Source organism: Orcinus orca, chromosome 2 (genome assembly GCF_937001465.1).
Source record: "Orcinus orca chromosome 2, mOrcOrc1.1, whole genome shotgun sequence".
NCBI classification, from domain to species: domain Eukaryota; kingdom Metazoa; phylum Chordata; class Mammalia; order Artiodactyla; family Delphinidae; genus Orcinus; species Orcinus orca.
In genome coordinates, this window is record NC_064560.1 from 127,890,210 (window position 1) to 127,906,222 (window position 16,013).

Below are 16,013 nucleotides of genomic sequence, written 5' to 3' on the forward strand. Positions count from 1 at the left end.
AACTAAAACCAAATACAGAAGAACAGACAGATAGATGGTCAGGCCATAGAGAAAGAGCAATGGACAAAGGACAAAAAGGTCAAAGGATATGGACAGAAGGATGCTGGATCATGGGGAGAGAGGGCCAGGCAGGTAAAGGGCCTGGAGAAGTGAGGTAGAAAACAAAGAGGAAGGAGAGGACGGGAGACAGATTCAGTAATCCAGGATTCCATTCTCCTTTGTCTGCACCCCCATTTTTGCAGCCCCATACCACCCGTTCTCATTTCTAGTTCTGGCTTATGGAATCCAGATCTTCAGTAATGGATCCAAATCCTCAAACCTCTTCCTGGTCTACCTCATACATTCATTCATTGGACAAATATTGATTAAACACCTACTACACACCAGACACTGTGCTGGGCATTAGGGACACCTCAGTAAATCAGACTGACACCAGCCCTGTCTTCATGGAGCTTATAGACTGATGAACCAGAGAAAAGTCAATTTATTGCCCTTAGGCCCAGGCAGGAGTGGCCCGTGCCCTAGGCCCTGCGCTTTGAAAGGCTCCACTCTGGCCCTCTTCTGGCTGTGTCCCTTGGAGTGAGAGGTCCAGGCATCCCCTGCCCACACCCCAAACCCCTTCTGGACCACACTCCAGATACTTAGGAATTCCTTGTCCAAAGATCCCCAAGCCCACTTCTAGGGCCCACATGGACCTCTTTCCTGGGTTTGCCCTCCCGAGGGTAGATCACACTACTTGTACACACATTTCTAGACCCAGTGGGTGGCCAAGGGGTGGCTGTTTGCCGGAGGCTGTGTACAGAATTGGGATGTATAGACAGGAGGTCCATGGGCATGCACATGAGGTGTAGAAGTAGAATATGGTGTCAGAGGTGGGAAAAGAAGTGGGCCTGAAGACCAGTGGCTGAAAGCTGCTTCTCTCCACACCACCACATTCTGCTGTGGAATCTTGAGGATTCCAAACAAAATCCAAATTTGAACCAAATTCCAGACCACTGTGTGTATATTTGTCAAGGTAGAAGGATAGAATATATTTTATTTAATAGTTTGTTAGCTTGAGTCATACATTTAAAATATTTAAACACAAGGTTTGTGAGCCTCTATCTGTACTCTTGCCCCAGGCCCTACATATGCTAGGGATGGGCCTGCATAAAAATGAACCATTAGAGCTTCCCTGGTGGCGCAGTGGTAAAGAATCCATTTGTCAATGCAGGGGACATGGGTTCGAGCCCTGGTCCAGGAAGATCCCACATGCCTTGGAGCAACTAAGCCCGTGCGCCACAACTACTGAGCCTGCGTGCCTAGAGCCTGTGCTCTGCAACAAGAGAAGCCACCTCAATGAGAAGCCCTCACACCACAAATAACAGTAGCCCCCACTCCCCGCAACTAGAGAAAGCCCGTGTGCAGCAACGAAGACCCAACGTAGCCAATAAATAAATAAATAAATAAAATCTATATTTTTTTTAAAAAAGCCCATTATAACTGTTGCAGGAAGAGGGACCCCTTCCAGGGCCCAAGAATGGGCTCTTGTCTAACACTTGGAAATGAATTGTCCAAGGAGACACACATGCTGACAAAGCAAGAGACTTTACTGGGAAGGGGCACCTGGGTGGAGAACAGGAGGGTAAGGGCACCCAGGAGGACCGCTCTGCCACGTGGCTCGCAGTCTCGAGTTTTATGGTGATGGGATTAGTTCCTGGGCTGTCTCTGGCCAATCATTCTGACTCAGGGTCCTTCCTGGTGGTGCACGCATCACTCAGCCAAGATGGATTCCAGCTAGGAGGATTCTGGGAGGTTGGTAGGACATATGGACTGGCATCACCTTTTCACCTTTCCCAGATTCTTCTGGTTGGTGATGGTTTGTTTGTTCCATGTTCCTTACCAGGACCTCCTGTCATAAAACAGCTCATGCAAATGGGTTAGTGTGGTGCCTGGCCAGGGTGGGCAGTTTCGGTCAGTGGTTCCCCTAACATAACGAGATGGGTGCTATGCAGGAGAAGGGCAGGGGGCTATGAGACTTTATTTCATGAGAACCTAATCTAACGTGGGGGCAGGGGAGAGGGTAGCATTGCAGGGAGAGCTCGCCTAAGAAGTCACATTAAACTGAGACTGGTCAGGGGAGTAAGAAGGGACCGTGCCTGGTGGTGTGGAGAAGATGGAGATTCCAAGCCACAGGAATAATGTACGCAAAGGCTCTGGGCAGGGAAGAGGTAGACACATTCATGAAACTGAAAAAAACCCAGTGTAACCAGAAAGCAGATACCAGGGAAAGTGGGAAGAATGGCAGTAGCTGAGGGTGGGGCCAGATCACGCAGGCCAAGTTTAGGATGTGGGGGCTCTACTCGAAGGGCAATGAGAAGCTACTAAAGGATTTTCGGCAGGGATGTGGAATGATCAGGTTGTGTCTGAAAAGATCACTTTGGATCTAGGGTGGAGGATGGCCAAAATGGAATCAGAGTCAGATTAGGGGATTAATGCAGTTATCCAAGTCGAGTTGGGGGGATATCTTAAGCTGGAATAAAACCCCAAAAACAAAAAACTCTCCGAGATGGAAACTTGTGTACAGGTGATTTGTTGGGAGGATTTTCCAAGTCAGTGAGAGAAGTGGGACTGGGCAGCGGGAAGAGTTGAAAAGCATTACAGCTGAAACAGAGGCTTCAGTTGACCCCCTAGGAGCTCTGGAGCTGGGCTGGACCTTCAGAGTGTCCCAAATTTAGGCAAGGGGGCCAGGACTTTGGAGCCCTGCATCAACCAGTCGTTGGATACCAGCTGCCCCAGGAAAGGGGGCATTTGGCAAGACAGCTCCCTTCAGCCACAGGTGGTGCTCAGGGAAGTGCTCAGCTTTGCACCATCAGCAGCCAACACTCAGCTGCTGGACACGATCCTGAAGGGGGCATCTGGGCTGCACACCACAGCACCCACTGCAGGGGGTCTGTGAGACGTCCAATGGCTGAGCCCAGAAGGCCCTGGGGAGGACAAAATGCAAACTAAGGCAAAACTGGTCACACTCTGCCCCTGTTACCGAACACAAGTTCGCGTGCCCAACAACACACAGTGAGGCCAAACAAACTGAAACGTTGGAGTTTGGAGTAGAGAGAGGTTTATTGCAGGGCCAATCAAGGAGAAAGTGTGGCTTGTGCTCAAAAACCCCAAACTTCCCAGTGGTTTTCTGGGAGTTTTTATAGGCAAAATCTGGGGTGGGAGCTGCAGGGTATGTGACTTTTCTTCTGACTGGTTGGTGGTGAGATAACAGGGCAGGGTTCCAAGGATCTTGTGCTCAGCATGAAGTTACCATTCTCCACCTGGGTGGGGGCGTTAGTTCCTGCAGAAGAGCTCAAAGATATTGTTATGGATATCCCTTGAGGAGGAACCAGGGCCCTGCTCGATCGCTACACTATTGTTTTTTGACTGTTCCTCCTCTGTATCTGCCTTACCTCCCCTCCCTGATTAGTAACTGTTTGAATCTGCCCTTTGGGGAAGGTCTATGAGGCTGAAGCCTTTTTCCTACAACTAAGAAACCGGGGACACGAAAAGGATTTGTACCTGGGAGGGCTCCACGGGGTCCCGCTCAGTTTCAATGAATGCCGTGATCCTGAAGGGGGGGATCTGGGCCACACTCCCCAGCACCCATTGCAGCGGGTCTGTGAGACATCCAAGGGCTGATCCAGAGGGCCCTGGGGATCAGAAAACGCAGACCAAGGCAAGGCTGGTCACACCCTGCCCCCTGGTGGTGGCCGCAGACACTAGGCCAGCTGGTGGACCAGGCTAGGAGGACGGCTAGAGAACCGAGCAAAACTGTGAGGCACATAAGGGGAATCGGATAAGGAAACCCTCAAGGGAGCCCCTTGTTCAGTCTGCCTAAAGTTAAGGAAGAATGGGGGGAGATTAGAAATGTGGGATTAATTCATTCTTTCACTCCACCAGTGTTGATTAAGTGCCTAATTATTATGGGCCAGATTCTTCCAGGAGCTAGAATAAAAAGAAGACTAAAATTTGGGTCCTTTTGGAACTTCCCTGGTGGTCCAGTGGTTAAGAATCTGCCTTCCAATGCAGGGGATGTGGATTCGATCCCAGGTCGATCGGGGAACTAAGATCCCACGTGCCGTGGGGCAACTAAGTCCTTGTGCCACAACTAGTGAGCCTGCGTGCTGCAACTACAGAGCCCACACGCTCTAGAGCCTGTGTGCCACAACTAAAGAGAAGCCTGCTCACCACAACAAAGAGCCCACATGCCGCAACTAAGACCCGATGCAGCCAAAATTAAATAAATAAATATTTTAAAAATAAAATGAAATTTGGGTCCTTTTTTAAGTAGCTAACACTCCAGTGAGGATTACGGAGATACAAAAACTACTACAATAAAGTGTGATTGATTCAAAAATATAGGTATGTACACAGTATTGAACCAACATAGATGAGACAGATGTTAATTCTAAGGGGCACATTGACCTTCACACAGAAGGTGATGTTTAATTTAAATCGGAAGGGCAGAAAGGTTCACAGAAGTGCTCTGGGAACTGCAGAGTTTGGTATATAGGACAGAAGGCAGCAAGTAGGGAGGTGGGGGTGATACCATTGGATAAATGGGAACCAGATTATGAAGGACATCAGTTGCCATGTAGTAGGAAGCCTTGAAGGAATTTTAAGCCTAAGAGTGATATGATCTCATTTTTTCCTTAAGGACAAATCAAGGAGACAGTATAGGATTGCAGTGCGGCGGGGTAGGGGGGGGACTTGGTAGTTAGAGTCAGAAAGACTTGGATTCAGATTCCATTTCTCCTGCTGATCAGCTGTGTGACTTTGAAGAAATGACTTAACCTCTAAGCCTCAGTGTCCACATCGGTAAAACAGGGCTATTGTGAAACTGAATGAGATTATGCATGTAAAGCTACTGGCTCAGAGCCTGGCACCTGGCGTCCAGGCAATAAATATTCCTCTCTCTTAATTTTCCAAAGTGAACTTATGCGCAGTTTGGAGAATAACTTGGTGGGAGGGAGAGGGGGTGGCATTTGGAGAGGTGGGATGCCAAGGTGCTTGGGAGCTATTGTTTGAAGCCAAGTGAGAGATAAACCCTGAACTAAGGCAGTGGCCAGGCGGAACAGACACAGACTTGAGAGCTAATTGTGAAATACAAATCCAAAGTTCCTGCTGTCTGACTGGACGATAAGAAAGGAATAGTCTAGACTGATTCAGGTTCCTCTAGGGCAACTGGCTAGATAGTGGTGCCATTTGCTGAGATAGGGAACCATGAAAGCAGGTGCAGGATCACAGAAGAGATGATGACCTTCAATAGCTTGGCCATGATGCCACCAGTGTGCACATCTTGAAGCCCAGAGAGTGACCAAAGAGGAGCTGTTTGCAGTGGAGTGGGTATGAACAGAGTTTGGATGTAGGGACTGGAGGGAAGAGTCCCAAATACATACACATGAGGTTGAGTCCAGGATGGAGCCTGGGTGGAAGAGATGAGGGTCAGCGGCAAGCCCAAGGCTGGAGGCCAGCTCTTTTGTCCCATTATGTTCCAGTACAGAACTCTGAGAAATCTGAGAATTAGGGCTGCTTCTGTTGCAAATAGCAGAAGTCCACTTGAAATTAGCTTGAGCAAGAGAAGAAATTTATTGACTCCTATACCCGGAATTAGGAATCTGTCACTCTCCATCCCTCAGCCTGCTTCCTCTAGCCTGGTTTCCATCTCAGGCAGGTCCCTGCTTTGCAGGGCCAAGCTGACACCCAGCAGCATCAGGCTTAGGTTCTACCAGCCCAGCAACCCCAGCAGAAGGAGATCTCATGTTGAAAGTCGACAGAAAAAGCCCCAGAAAGAGACCTCATTCCCATTCCTGAACATTTCCACTGGCTGTGGCCAGAGTGACAGACACACAAATTGGCCAAGCTGAGAGCCCACCGGTAGGAGACCCACAAGACCACACAGACTGAGGAGGTGGTTCCCCAAAGGAACATTGGGGTGCTATTACCAGAAAGGGGGAGTGGATGCTGTGCCAATGCTTGCCATAGCCACATTGAGTTTGAGGTGCTCTGGCCTTTGGGGTGATACCCGTGGTCTCAAGCTGAAGAGAGATGTCTGGCTGGAGACATAACTTGAGAAGTTACCAGAGGACTTTGTGGTGGTGGTTGGGTGGGGCAGATGCATTCTCCAGGGGAATGTGGAGAGAATGACCAGGCCAGAGGTCCAAAGAAGAGATTCTGGGGTGGAGAGACATCACCACTTCATGGTAAGGCAGAAAAGAGCCCTCATCACAGGGAGAAGAAACAGGGATTTGGGAGTTGGGGACTGAGGGAACCATGGCATTAGGGCCCTGGACAACAGAAGAGCCTGGGCTCAGAGTACCCAAGCCCCGGGAAGAAGGGGAAAGGCAATGCCCAGCCCCCGGCTTCTAGACTTCCAGCGCCCCGTGGGCTCCTGCCCCTGGCCTCTCTCCTTGTTCTTAGCTTGTTTGTCACCCAACGTCTCCCAGTCGCTGTCTCCCGGGAGCAAGAGTCCTCAAAGTTACATCATGAGCAGGGGGCGAGGCGTAGCGGTGGGGCGGGGCCTCGGGGAGGAGGCAGCCGAGGAGAGGACCCAATCCTCCAATGGGAGACAAGGGTTTGGGGGCTAAGATGCAGGAGGTGGGGCTATGGCTGGGCTGACCTGGGGCTGGAGCCCCGGGCGGAGAGAGGGTCGCGCCGGCCCTGCTGGGTCCCGCCCCTTCGCCCGCCCTCCTCCTTTTTAAGCGCCTCCTGCCTAGTCTGCGCTCCCGCTCTCTGCGCCGCGCTCCCTCCTTCCCTGCCTTCCTTGTCTCCCCGGCTCCGCTCCGTTCGCGCGGCCATCCCGCAGCCCCGGCCCAGGTACCATGGCCGCTGTGTACCGCCCCGGCCTGCGGTGAGTGACCCCCAGTCCGGGGCCGACCCGCACCTTCCGCCGCTCTCGCCCCCTCGGGGCTGCCATTTGCCTTCTCCTGCTCGCCCTCCTCCGCCTGGTTTCGCCTCCGAGGAGGAGGAGGCGCGCAGGTGGCGAGTGCGTCTGGATCCACGGCCTTTCGGGTCGTGCGTCTCGCTGGAGGCCGCCCCGGGTCTCTCGGTTTCCGTCCCCACCCCCCACCCCCACCCCCCGCTTTGCTGGTCCCTGACCACACCGTCTCTATCTGCCACCCTCAGAACTTCCTTTCCACTCCTCGCTCGTCCTCGCTGGGCCCGGTCTCCGTGTCTCCTCCTTTGCTTTACAGATGTAGCGCTTGTGCCCCAGATTGCAGTGAGGAGCAGTAGGGCCTTGGGCGTCAAGGGTGCATGAGCCCCTGGGGACTGAGCTCAGAGCTCCCTAAAGAAGGTAGAAGGTAAACAGCCATTCCCCAGCCTCTCCCGCGACTGGATCCTGGCAGACGAACCTGGCGGGAAGCCTAGGACAGCCAGAGGGGCCTGGGGCCCGGGAAAGAAGGGAGGCAAGGTGGAAGAGGGGGCCAAGGTGCCTTCATTCTTACCTGGCTGGCTTCATCGCCTGTCCAGGACGGGAACCCCTAGGCCCTGCTTGTCTGCCCTCTCCCCCTTTTCACAGCTTCCTGTCTTCCCTCTGTAGCCTCCCTTCTCAGCTTTTGTCCCAGGGTCTGAGCTGACCCTCTGTCTCTCCCACAGCTGGTTCCACTTGGCCAGCCCTTGTGGGTGGTCTCTGGAGAAGGGGAAAAGGAGAAGGTCCTACTCAGGAGGCTGGGGGGGGAGTGGGGGAGGGAGCTTCCCAGGAGACTTCCTGAGCCAGCATCCCCATGGAGACAGGTTCTCCCCAAGGCTGTCTGCCTTTAAAATTAATGCTCAGGGGAAATTTCTCTCTGAGGCGGAACAGAACCAGGTTCCAGGAGGCTTCCACTTCTGCCCCTGGGGCCACACTGGGTTTCCACCCTGCCCTGCCCAGTGAAGCCACCCAGCTCCCACATTCACGGTCTGAGCGTCCTCCCTTCCCCAGGCTTATTCCCTGTGAGTCTGACCGCCCTGCAGTCTAATGTTCCACCCCACCACCAAGAGCCAAAGTTCTAGGCATGTGCTCTCTAGGAAAGAGAGCCAAGAGAGGGACAGGGTCATGCGGTGCTGGGCGTGTGGGGCACAGTTTCTGGCGGGCAAGGCCCTGGCATTAGGAGGACAGCTTCTCTCTCTTGGCCTTTGCTCTCTCTGGGTCACTCCACCCTGGGTCCAGGCCAACTGGAGAAGACCTTACTTTTCCCTCTCCTACGGGTGTGAAGGGACAGACTCCAGGGACCCTGTTCTAAGAATTGGGGCATGCACCCCAGCCAGTGACATTCTCCAACAGTAAGCCTTCTACACAGTTCAAAAATACCTACCCAGTGGCAGCACTTCATGCAGTCCTTGTTGGCCCAGGTGGGCAACCGCAGATCCAGTGCCTGGAACCCTGACATCCAATCACCCACTCTCTGTGCAAGGGCCCAAATCTAGAAACCTGGGACTTTCCATCTCAAAGACCTAGTCCTCTGCCTGAGGCTTTCATAGTCTTACAGCATGCACATCAGAAGAAAAGAATGAAAACAGCTGTCTTTTTGACTTATAAAAACTATACTTGAGAATGAAAAGGACACCAGACACATGAAGCTGTCCACTGGGCACAGTTTACTGACATTTGGGCCATAGGACACCTGCTCATTTCCAAACATTGACCAGACGTAGTAAAAAATGGGCATGAGCTAAGCCTCCAATAACATCAGCATGCCTTATACATAGAGCCACACAGCCAGGCATGTGTCTTTATGCTCGTTTGGTGATACCTGTCCCTTGCTAATCAGGAGACACCCTCACTAAGCCTCATAAAGGCCACAAGACAGACGTGGCCTGAACCCACCTTCCTTACCTATTCCGACCTCTTCATGGTGCCTGTACCCAGACCTACTTTAGCACATCCCCAGCAGCCCAGCTTTCTGTCCCCTTGACTTGCCCATCTTCCACGAGAACACCTGGCCCATTACTTCTCTGTTTCTTCTCTTGCAGGCTTAAATGGCGTGGGCTGAGCCCCTGGGGCTGGCCCTCACGGCGCAGTATCCAGACCCTGCGAGTACTGAGTGGAGACCTGGGCCAGCTGCCTGCTAGGGTTCGAGACTTCGTGGAAAACAGTGCCCGCCTGTGCCAACCAGAGAACATCCACATCTGTGATGGGACCGAGGCGGAAAACACTGCCATACTAACCCTGCTGGAACAGCAGGGGCTCATCCGAAAGCTCCCAAAGTACAACAACTGGTAAGCCCTGAGCCCAGCGACCTGCGAGATGGGGGCAGCTGCGGGGACGGAGGCCACTTTGGGTTTACCAAGACGAAATCAAATTTAAGTAGACCATCCCAATGGAATGAGCGAGAATGGGAGCTTTGGAGGAAACAATCAGGAATTATTGGGATTGGTCTGTATTTTTATGTTAAGTGAATAAGCTGATACAAATAAAAGCCTTTGCTTTTTTTTTTTTTTTTTTTTACTTACAAGTTCAGGGAGTTTTTGCCAGGGCAGAGGCATCAGGGAGCTGGGGCCAAGGGAACTACCCCTTAGACTGGGACGAAATCTGGAGAAAGCAACTGAGATGCAAATGGATGGGAAAAAATAAGGCCAACAGAAGACCTAGAGACAAAGTTGGACTTGAAAGAGTGGGTCTGGGATGAGGGAGATCTACTGACCCCTATCTTCTTGATATCCGCTCTCCCCCAGCTGGCTGGCCCGCACAGACCCCAAGGATGTGGCACGAGTAGAGAGCAAGACGGTGATTGTAACTCCTTCTCAACGGGACACGGTGCCCCTCCCGGCTGGCGGGGCCCGTGGGCAGCTGGGCAACTGGATGTCTCCAGCTGAGTTCCAGCAAGCCGTGGATGAGAGGTTTCCAGGCTGCATGCAAGGTAACCAGGGCAGGGACACAGAGGCAGGGGCACTGAAGGAATAAACAGGTTGGAACCCTTCAGCCAGGTGGCGTTTTCCTCCACAGGCCGAACCATGTATGTACTGCCATTCAGCATGGGTCCCGTGGGCTCCCCACTGTCCCGCACCGGAGTGCAGCTCACGGACTCCGCCTACGTGGTGGCAAGCATGCGGATTATGACCCGGCTGGGGACGCCCGTGCTTCAGGCCCTGGGAGATGGCGACTTTGTCAAGTGTCTGCACTCCGTGGGCCAGCCCCTGACTGGGCAAGGTGAGCGCCTGCTCTGCCCGGGGTGGGGGGACACAGAGGCCTGCTTGTACTCAGAGGGAACCCCACATCCTACCCATCCTGATTAGTGAGATACTGAATTCCCAAGAGCTAGGGCAGCAGTGCGCTGGGGGTGAGGCTGAGTTGGCAAAGCAGTTTGCTCAAGATTGAGAAGAGTGAATTATCCATGTCCAAGAATAGGGGCATGGGAACTGATGCATATTATGAGGTGGGAGGCCTTAGCCACCCATTGACACCACCCCTGCTGCCGAGTGTCTTTCCTGCCACCCCCTGATCCCTCTGGCCCCTGACACCCCAGTGCCTGATGCCCCTGCCAGCAGCCCCATCACCCCATTGTCCCCAGGGGAGCCGGTGAGCCAGTGGCCATGCAACCCAGAGAAAACCCTGATTGGCCACGTGCCCGACCAGTGGGAGATCGTCTCCTTCGGCAGCGGCTATGGTGGCAACTCCCTGCTGGGCAAGAAGTGCTTTGCCCTTCGCATCGCCTCTCGGCTGGCCCGGGATGAGGGCTGGCTGGCGGAGCACATGCTGGTGAGGGCCTGGTGAGGATCTGGGCAGCTTCGGGGGGCAGGCCAAGGGTGGGGCCTGGCCAGTCAGCCTCAGCCTCGCCTCTCCACTGCCAGGTACCCAACTGGCGGGCCAGGGACTCTGCGCAAATGCCGGAAGCTTTGGCCCGAGGCTGCTGAATGTCGGGGGGGGGGCTTCCCCTTGCTGCCACCCCAGGCCCTGTAGCAAGGCAGTGCACCTGTTTCATGAATAAACATTGGTCCTCCCTGTTGACCCCTAGCTGTCCTTCCCATGCAGACCACGCCTAACCTCTGGTGACCTCTTCCTTGCTCCCTCTCCCCACCTGGCAGATCCTGGGTATCACCAACCCCGCGGGGAAGAAGCGCTATGTGGCAGCTGCCTTCCCCAGCGCCTGTGGCAAGACAAACCTGGCCATGATGCGGCCGGCACTGCCAGGCTGGAGAGTGGAGTGTGTGGGGGATGACATCGCCTGGATGAGGTTTGACAGTGATGGTGAGAGGCCCTTGGATCATACTCGCCGTTCTGGTTCTTACCAGAGTGTAGGATTCCTGCCTCCACTGCTCAGGGTGAACTTTGTCAGTGAGAACCTTCTCCTGAACAACCACCCCTCCCCCATGCCTCCTGGCAGCCCAGCCGCCCTGGAGATGCAAAACCTTTCCCCTAAGATCTAGGGTCCAGCTCGGGGCACGGAGGGGCTGAGCAGGACCTTCCGAGGCTGAACCTCTCGACTCTTCCTGGTTAGTCCTTCCGTTTTTTCACATTTCCTCCCGACAGGTCGACTCCGGGCCATCAACCCTGAGAACGGCTTCTTTGGGGTGGCCCCCGGCACCTCTGCCACCACCAATCCCAATGCCATGGCCACAATCCAGAGTAACACCCTTTTCACCAACGTGGCTGAGACCAGCGATGGCGGCGTATACTGGGAGGGCATTGACCAGCCTCTTCCACCCGGCGTCACCGTGACCTCCTGGCTGGGCAAACCCTGGAAACCTGGTATGGGGCAGGGAGGGGGTGTAAGTCAGCCCCCAGGGCTCAGCACCTTGCTGATGTAAAAGCCTTTTCCTCAACCTGCAGCCATCTTCCAGGGCCTCTGGGACTCAAAGGGAGCTATGCAACCCTAAGCAAGATCTCAGTTCACGTCCCCGTTCAGTTTGTGGCCTGGCTGAGTCGCTTAACCTCCTGAGCTTCAGTTTCCCCATCACATGAATGGGGGTAGTTTTCATAGTACCTATCTCATAAGGTGTTGGAGGGTTAAATTAAATAATGCATGCAGGGCTTCCCTGGTGGCGCAGTGGTTGAGAGTCTGCCTGCCGGTGCAGCGGACATGGGTTCATGCCCCGGTCCGGGAAGATCCCACATGCTGCAGAGCGGCTGGGCCATGAGCCATGGCCGCTGAGCCTGCGCGTCTGGAGCCTGTGCTCTGCAACGGGAAAGGCCACAACAGTGAGAGGCCTGCATACCGCAAAAAAAAAAAAAAAAAATGCATGCAAAGGATTCAACGTAGTGCCGAATACATAGTAAATTCTCAATTAATATAAGCTGGATATTTTTAAGGGAGGGTGTCTTGGAAATTATTACAGAAAGAATTGGACTCAAAGCACAGTCATAAAGTTTGACCCATTAGGAAGAAGCCTGCCCCTCCCCCTGCCACTTGGACCCTCACCCCACCCCAACTCCCCATGTAATAACCATTGCCTAAAGGTCAGTATTGTTACCCTCACCCTTCCCCTGCCCCTCCAACACAGACACCCCAGTCTTTCCAAACGAAATCAGACCAGCTCTTTAGCCTCTCCTAGAAGCTAGTTTCTCAACCCTGTCATTACTCCCTTGTGCCCTGCAGCCCTGCCCCGTCCTCCAGCCCTGCACTCTGGACCTTCAGCTTTCAGTGGCCTTTGGCATTACGTGAGCCGAGACCTAGGGGTGGGAGCAAAGAGGAGCCTAGCAGGGGAGGGTGGCCTGTGGTCACTGAAGCCTACATTCAAGTTTTCCAGGCTGGCTTAGCAGTCACCCCCCTCATTTAATCATCCTTCATTTTCTCTAACACCATCATTAAGCCCTCCTTAGCCTCCCCACCCAATTGAGAAATCCAAGAAACTTTCATATTTCGCCACAGGCTAGTTGCCCAACCCTTTCACCACCTCTGGATTCAGGGGTGTAACGAGGGCATGTTGTGCTCAGCTTCAGTTCTTAGAATAATACCTTGTGCTAGGTCCTCAACTGGGGGCTGATGAAAGTGCAAGAGAGAAGCATAAGGATGGTTCTTACATGAAAGTGGAGGCAGGAGTTGGGGGGCAGAGGGGGGCGGAGGCGCTGGCTCCGTGACTCCCTTGCCCCCCAGGTCCAACCAGTAACCTTTGGCAGAGAAAGCACTGTGTCCCTTCAGGGCCCCCGTGATGGTGCTTTATACATACGCCACTGACTCGGTCCCAACTCCTCTCCAGGCACCTGAAGGGGCCAAATGACCTGGGCTCCTCAGGTTATGACTGCCCAGGTTGTGTCCTCGTCTGAGTTCTTCAAGCCCTGTCACTCCAGCCGGGTCTGAGCAGACCCAGGGAAACCACCAAAACCTCGCTAGCTTTAAAATCAGTTCCTGTTTGCATTCTCATAGCTCAGGAGATTCTGTCTTCCGCCATTTGCTGATGGAAACTCCGTTGTCTGTAAACTGAAGAAACAACACGACAACAGCAAAGAAGAAAGTCGGTTGTCTGAAATACTGACCTGTCTCAGTTTTTGCTTTAGGTTTGAGTGTTTATTTAAATAATAATCCCGTAAATTAAAAGAAGAGTTCCTGGGGGAAAATTTCCATTATAACCCTATGCCAATATTTAACCTCATTCCCTTGAGCACTGCTCAGTGCCAAGTGGCTGTAGCTTGGCATAAACATTAGTGTCCTGCTAAACACCAATTCCTCTCTTGCTCTTTTCTCCCATAGCTCAGCCAGCAGTACCATTATGGATAAATAACCTGATCTTCAGGGGAGATGTCCTGGCTCCCTTCTCCCTGCTCCTTACCAACCTCCAACCCGAGATTGTGGGGGGCTGATGAGGCAAAAAGAAACTGCGCAAGAGTGTCTGCAAATGTCTCTGTGTATTGGGGGTGGACGTGCCCTTGGAAGTGATAGTATTTGTATTTGCTCTGCCAGGTGACAAGGAGCCCTGTGCACATCCCAATTCTCGCTTTTGTGCCCCGGCTCGCCAGTGCCCCATCATAGACCCAGCCTGGGAGGCCCCTGAGGGTGTCCCCATTGACGCCATCATCTTTGGAGGCCGCAGACCCAAAGGTAAACATCGTGGGGGCTCCATGCCAACTGGGTTAAGGGTTGGGCTCTCTGTCAGGGCCCACCTCCCTCTTGTACTTAAAGCTCAGAGAGCCTCAACCTGGATCGCCAACTACAGCTATCTGCCTCTCGAGCAGCCCCCTGGAGAATGCAAAATCGAGGTGGAGTGGGAGGCATGGGGTTTGAAAATGGGCAGCTGAGGTCCTAGGAGAGAGAAAGAGTCAAGATCACCAGAAGGGATGCAGTGATCGTACAAAGATAAGGGCTGCCTTTGACCATGTGCACTGGTGTCCCAGGAGTCCCCCTGGTATATGAGGCCTTCAACTGGCGCCATGGGGTGTTTGTGGGCAGCGCCATGCGCTCGGAGGCCACTGCCGCGGCTGAACACAAAGGTGAGCTCCACTTCTGTGTGCCCAGCTTGCCTCTCCTCTCCCTTCCTGAACCAGACCTTCCTCCTGCCCACCCCTTCCCACGTGTATCTTTGCCCCATTCCCTTCCCCTCACCCTGCCTTGAGGATGTTCCAGAACCGCCAACATTTCACAGCTTCCTCCGGCTGGAGGCGGGGTACCTTTCTCTTCTCCAGTAAGAAGGGAGGTTCCTTACCCATCCTGCTCCCCTCCCCAGGGAAGGTCATCATGCACGACCCATTTGCCATGCGGCCCTTTTTTGGCTACAACTTTGGGCGCTACCTTGAACACTGGTTGAGCATGGAGGGGCTCAAGGGGGCCCGGCTGCCCCGCATCTTCCATGTCAACTGGTTCCGGCGCGACGAGGCAGGCCACTTTCTGTGGCCAGGCTTTGGAGAGAATGTTCGGGTGCTAGACTGGATCTGCCGGCGCCTAGAGGGGGAGGACAGTGCCCGAGAAACGCCCATTGGGCTGGTGCCAAAGGAAGGTGCCTTGGATCTCAGCGGCCTGGGAGCCATAGACACCACCCAGCTGTTCTCGCTCCCCAAGGACTTCTGGGAACAGGAGGTTCGTGACATTCGGAGCTACCTGACAGAGCAGGTCAACCAGGATCTGCCCAAGGAGGTGTTGGCTGAGCTGGAGGCCCTGGAGGGACGCGTGCGCAGAATGTGACCTGAGGCTACAGCTAGCGAGGGAGCATGACCCCACCCCACCCCACCCCCCGGCTCCAACCCTCCCAGGAATAAGCGAGCTACCAGACTTGCAGAAAATATGAGGAACTTGACATAACTATCATCTTCTGGGTGCCATGAGACCAGGCCACAGACCTTCCCCCACATGCTGCCCAATAATGAGATGCTCATTTATTTAATATAACATCTGTGCTGTTTTCATTTCCTGCCTGTCTTCACAGGCTTCCCTTTAACACCAATCTCACAATCTTCTCCCAACCCTTCCAAGTAGCTGGTGTCCCAGTGCAGCCTGGCCTGGCACAGCCTGGTGGTATAAGGACCTCTCTCACAGGCATCTCTGCCACCGAGCCACTGAGTAGGAATTGCTGGGAGAAGGCAGTAACTACTCATGTCCTGAGGTCTTAAAAAGGTGGGGCCTCTGTGAGCTGCTCAGTACAGCCTCCAGGCCTAAAATTCCCAGTCTCCCATCAGAGACACAGAAGCCTCTATCACCCCACTCACCAGTGAAGCAGTTCCATTGTCGATTCTCAAACCTGTTCTTCCTCCTGCCTGACCTGAAATTGGGACCTGCAAAGTATTCATGAAAGCTTATTCAATACTAGGGCAGCTTCCATAGTACCTTCTGTGTGCCAGGTGCTATTCAGGGGTGTCAGCTGAGAGTAACTTCACCCGTGATCTGGATCAGGCTGAGTGAATGTATAAACTGAGAGTATGAGGGAAGTATGTACCCAGAAAATCAGGACAAATTTTAACAAAATAAAAATTACCATTTTAAAAATGGGAATAATAAAACGGGGAATTCCCTCAGAAGAAAACACTGGAGGAGGAAACACTGTGTTCTCACAGAAAACAGCCAATAACCAGTGACAATGTGTAACAGCAGAAAAGAATCTAAAGGTCAGAGTGGATCACATGCTAAAACACAGCAGTGGAGTCC

The 16,013-nt window shown here is 53.4% G+C and overlaps 1 protein-coding gene across 3 annotated transcripts; it reads left to right on the plus strand.

Annotated features, from left to right (window-relative positions):
- Window positions 1-6,645: 6,645 nt before the first annotated feature.
- On the plus strand, window positions 6,646-15,260 carry PCK2 (phosphoenolpyruvate carboxykinase 2, mitochondrial). Of its 3 annotated transcripts, none has more exons than XM_049706122.1 (10): window positions 6,646-6,840; window positions 8,977-9,222; window positions 9,679-9,863; window positions 9,950-10,153; window positions 10,515-10,702; window positions 11,029-11,191; window positions 11,474-11,692; window positions 13,842-13,979; window positions 14,273-14,368; window positions 14,602-15,260. In XM_049706122.1, exons 3-10 carry the CDS (start codon window positions 9,806-9,808, stop codon window positions 15,054-15,056), a joined length of 1,521 nt encoding a protein of 506 aa, XP_049562079.1. In that variant the 5' UTR covers window positions 6,646-6,840; window positions 8,977-9,222; window positions 9,679-9,805; the 3' UTR covers window positions 15,057-15,260. The 3 variants fall into 3 exon arrangements, with proteins under 3 accessions (XP_049562079.1, XP_004283198.1, XP_012393357.1); XM_004283150.4 differs by having other exon boundaries at window positions 6,672-6,874; XM_012537903.3 differs by lacking the exon at window positions 14,273-14,368 and having other exon boundaries at window positions 6,716-6,874.
- The last annotated feature ends 753 nt before the right edge of the window (window positions 15,261-16,013 follow it).

Coding starts and splice junctions, on each gene's coding strand:
- PCK2 (XM_004283150.4), top strand. CDS start 6,846: ATGGCCGCTGTGTACCGCCCCGGCCTGCG. Junction 9,864..9,949: donor GTTTCCAGGCTGCATGCAAG/GTAACCAGGGCA, acceptor TTTCCTCCACAG/GCCGAACCATGTATGTACTG. Junction 11,192..11,473: donor GATGAGGTTTGACAGTGATG/GTGAGAGGCCCT, acceptor TCCTCCCGACAG/GTCGACTCCGGGCCATCAAC.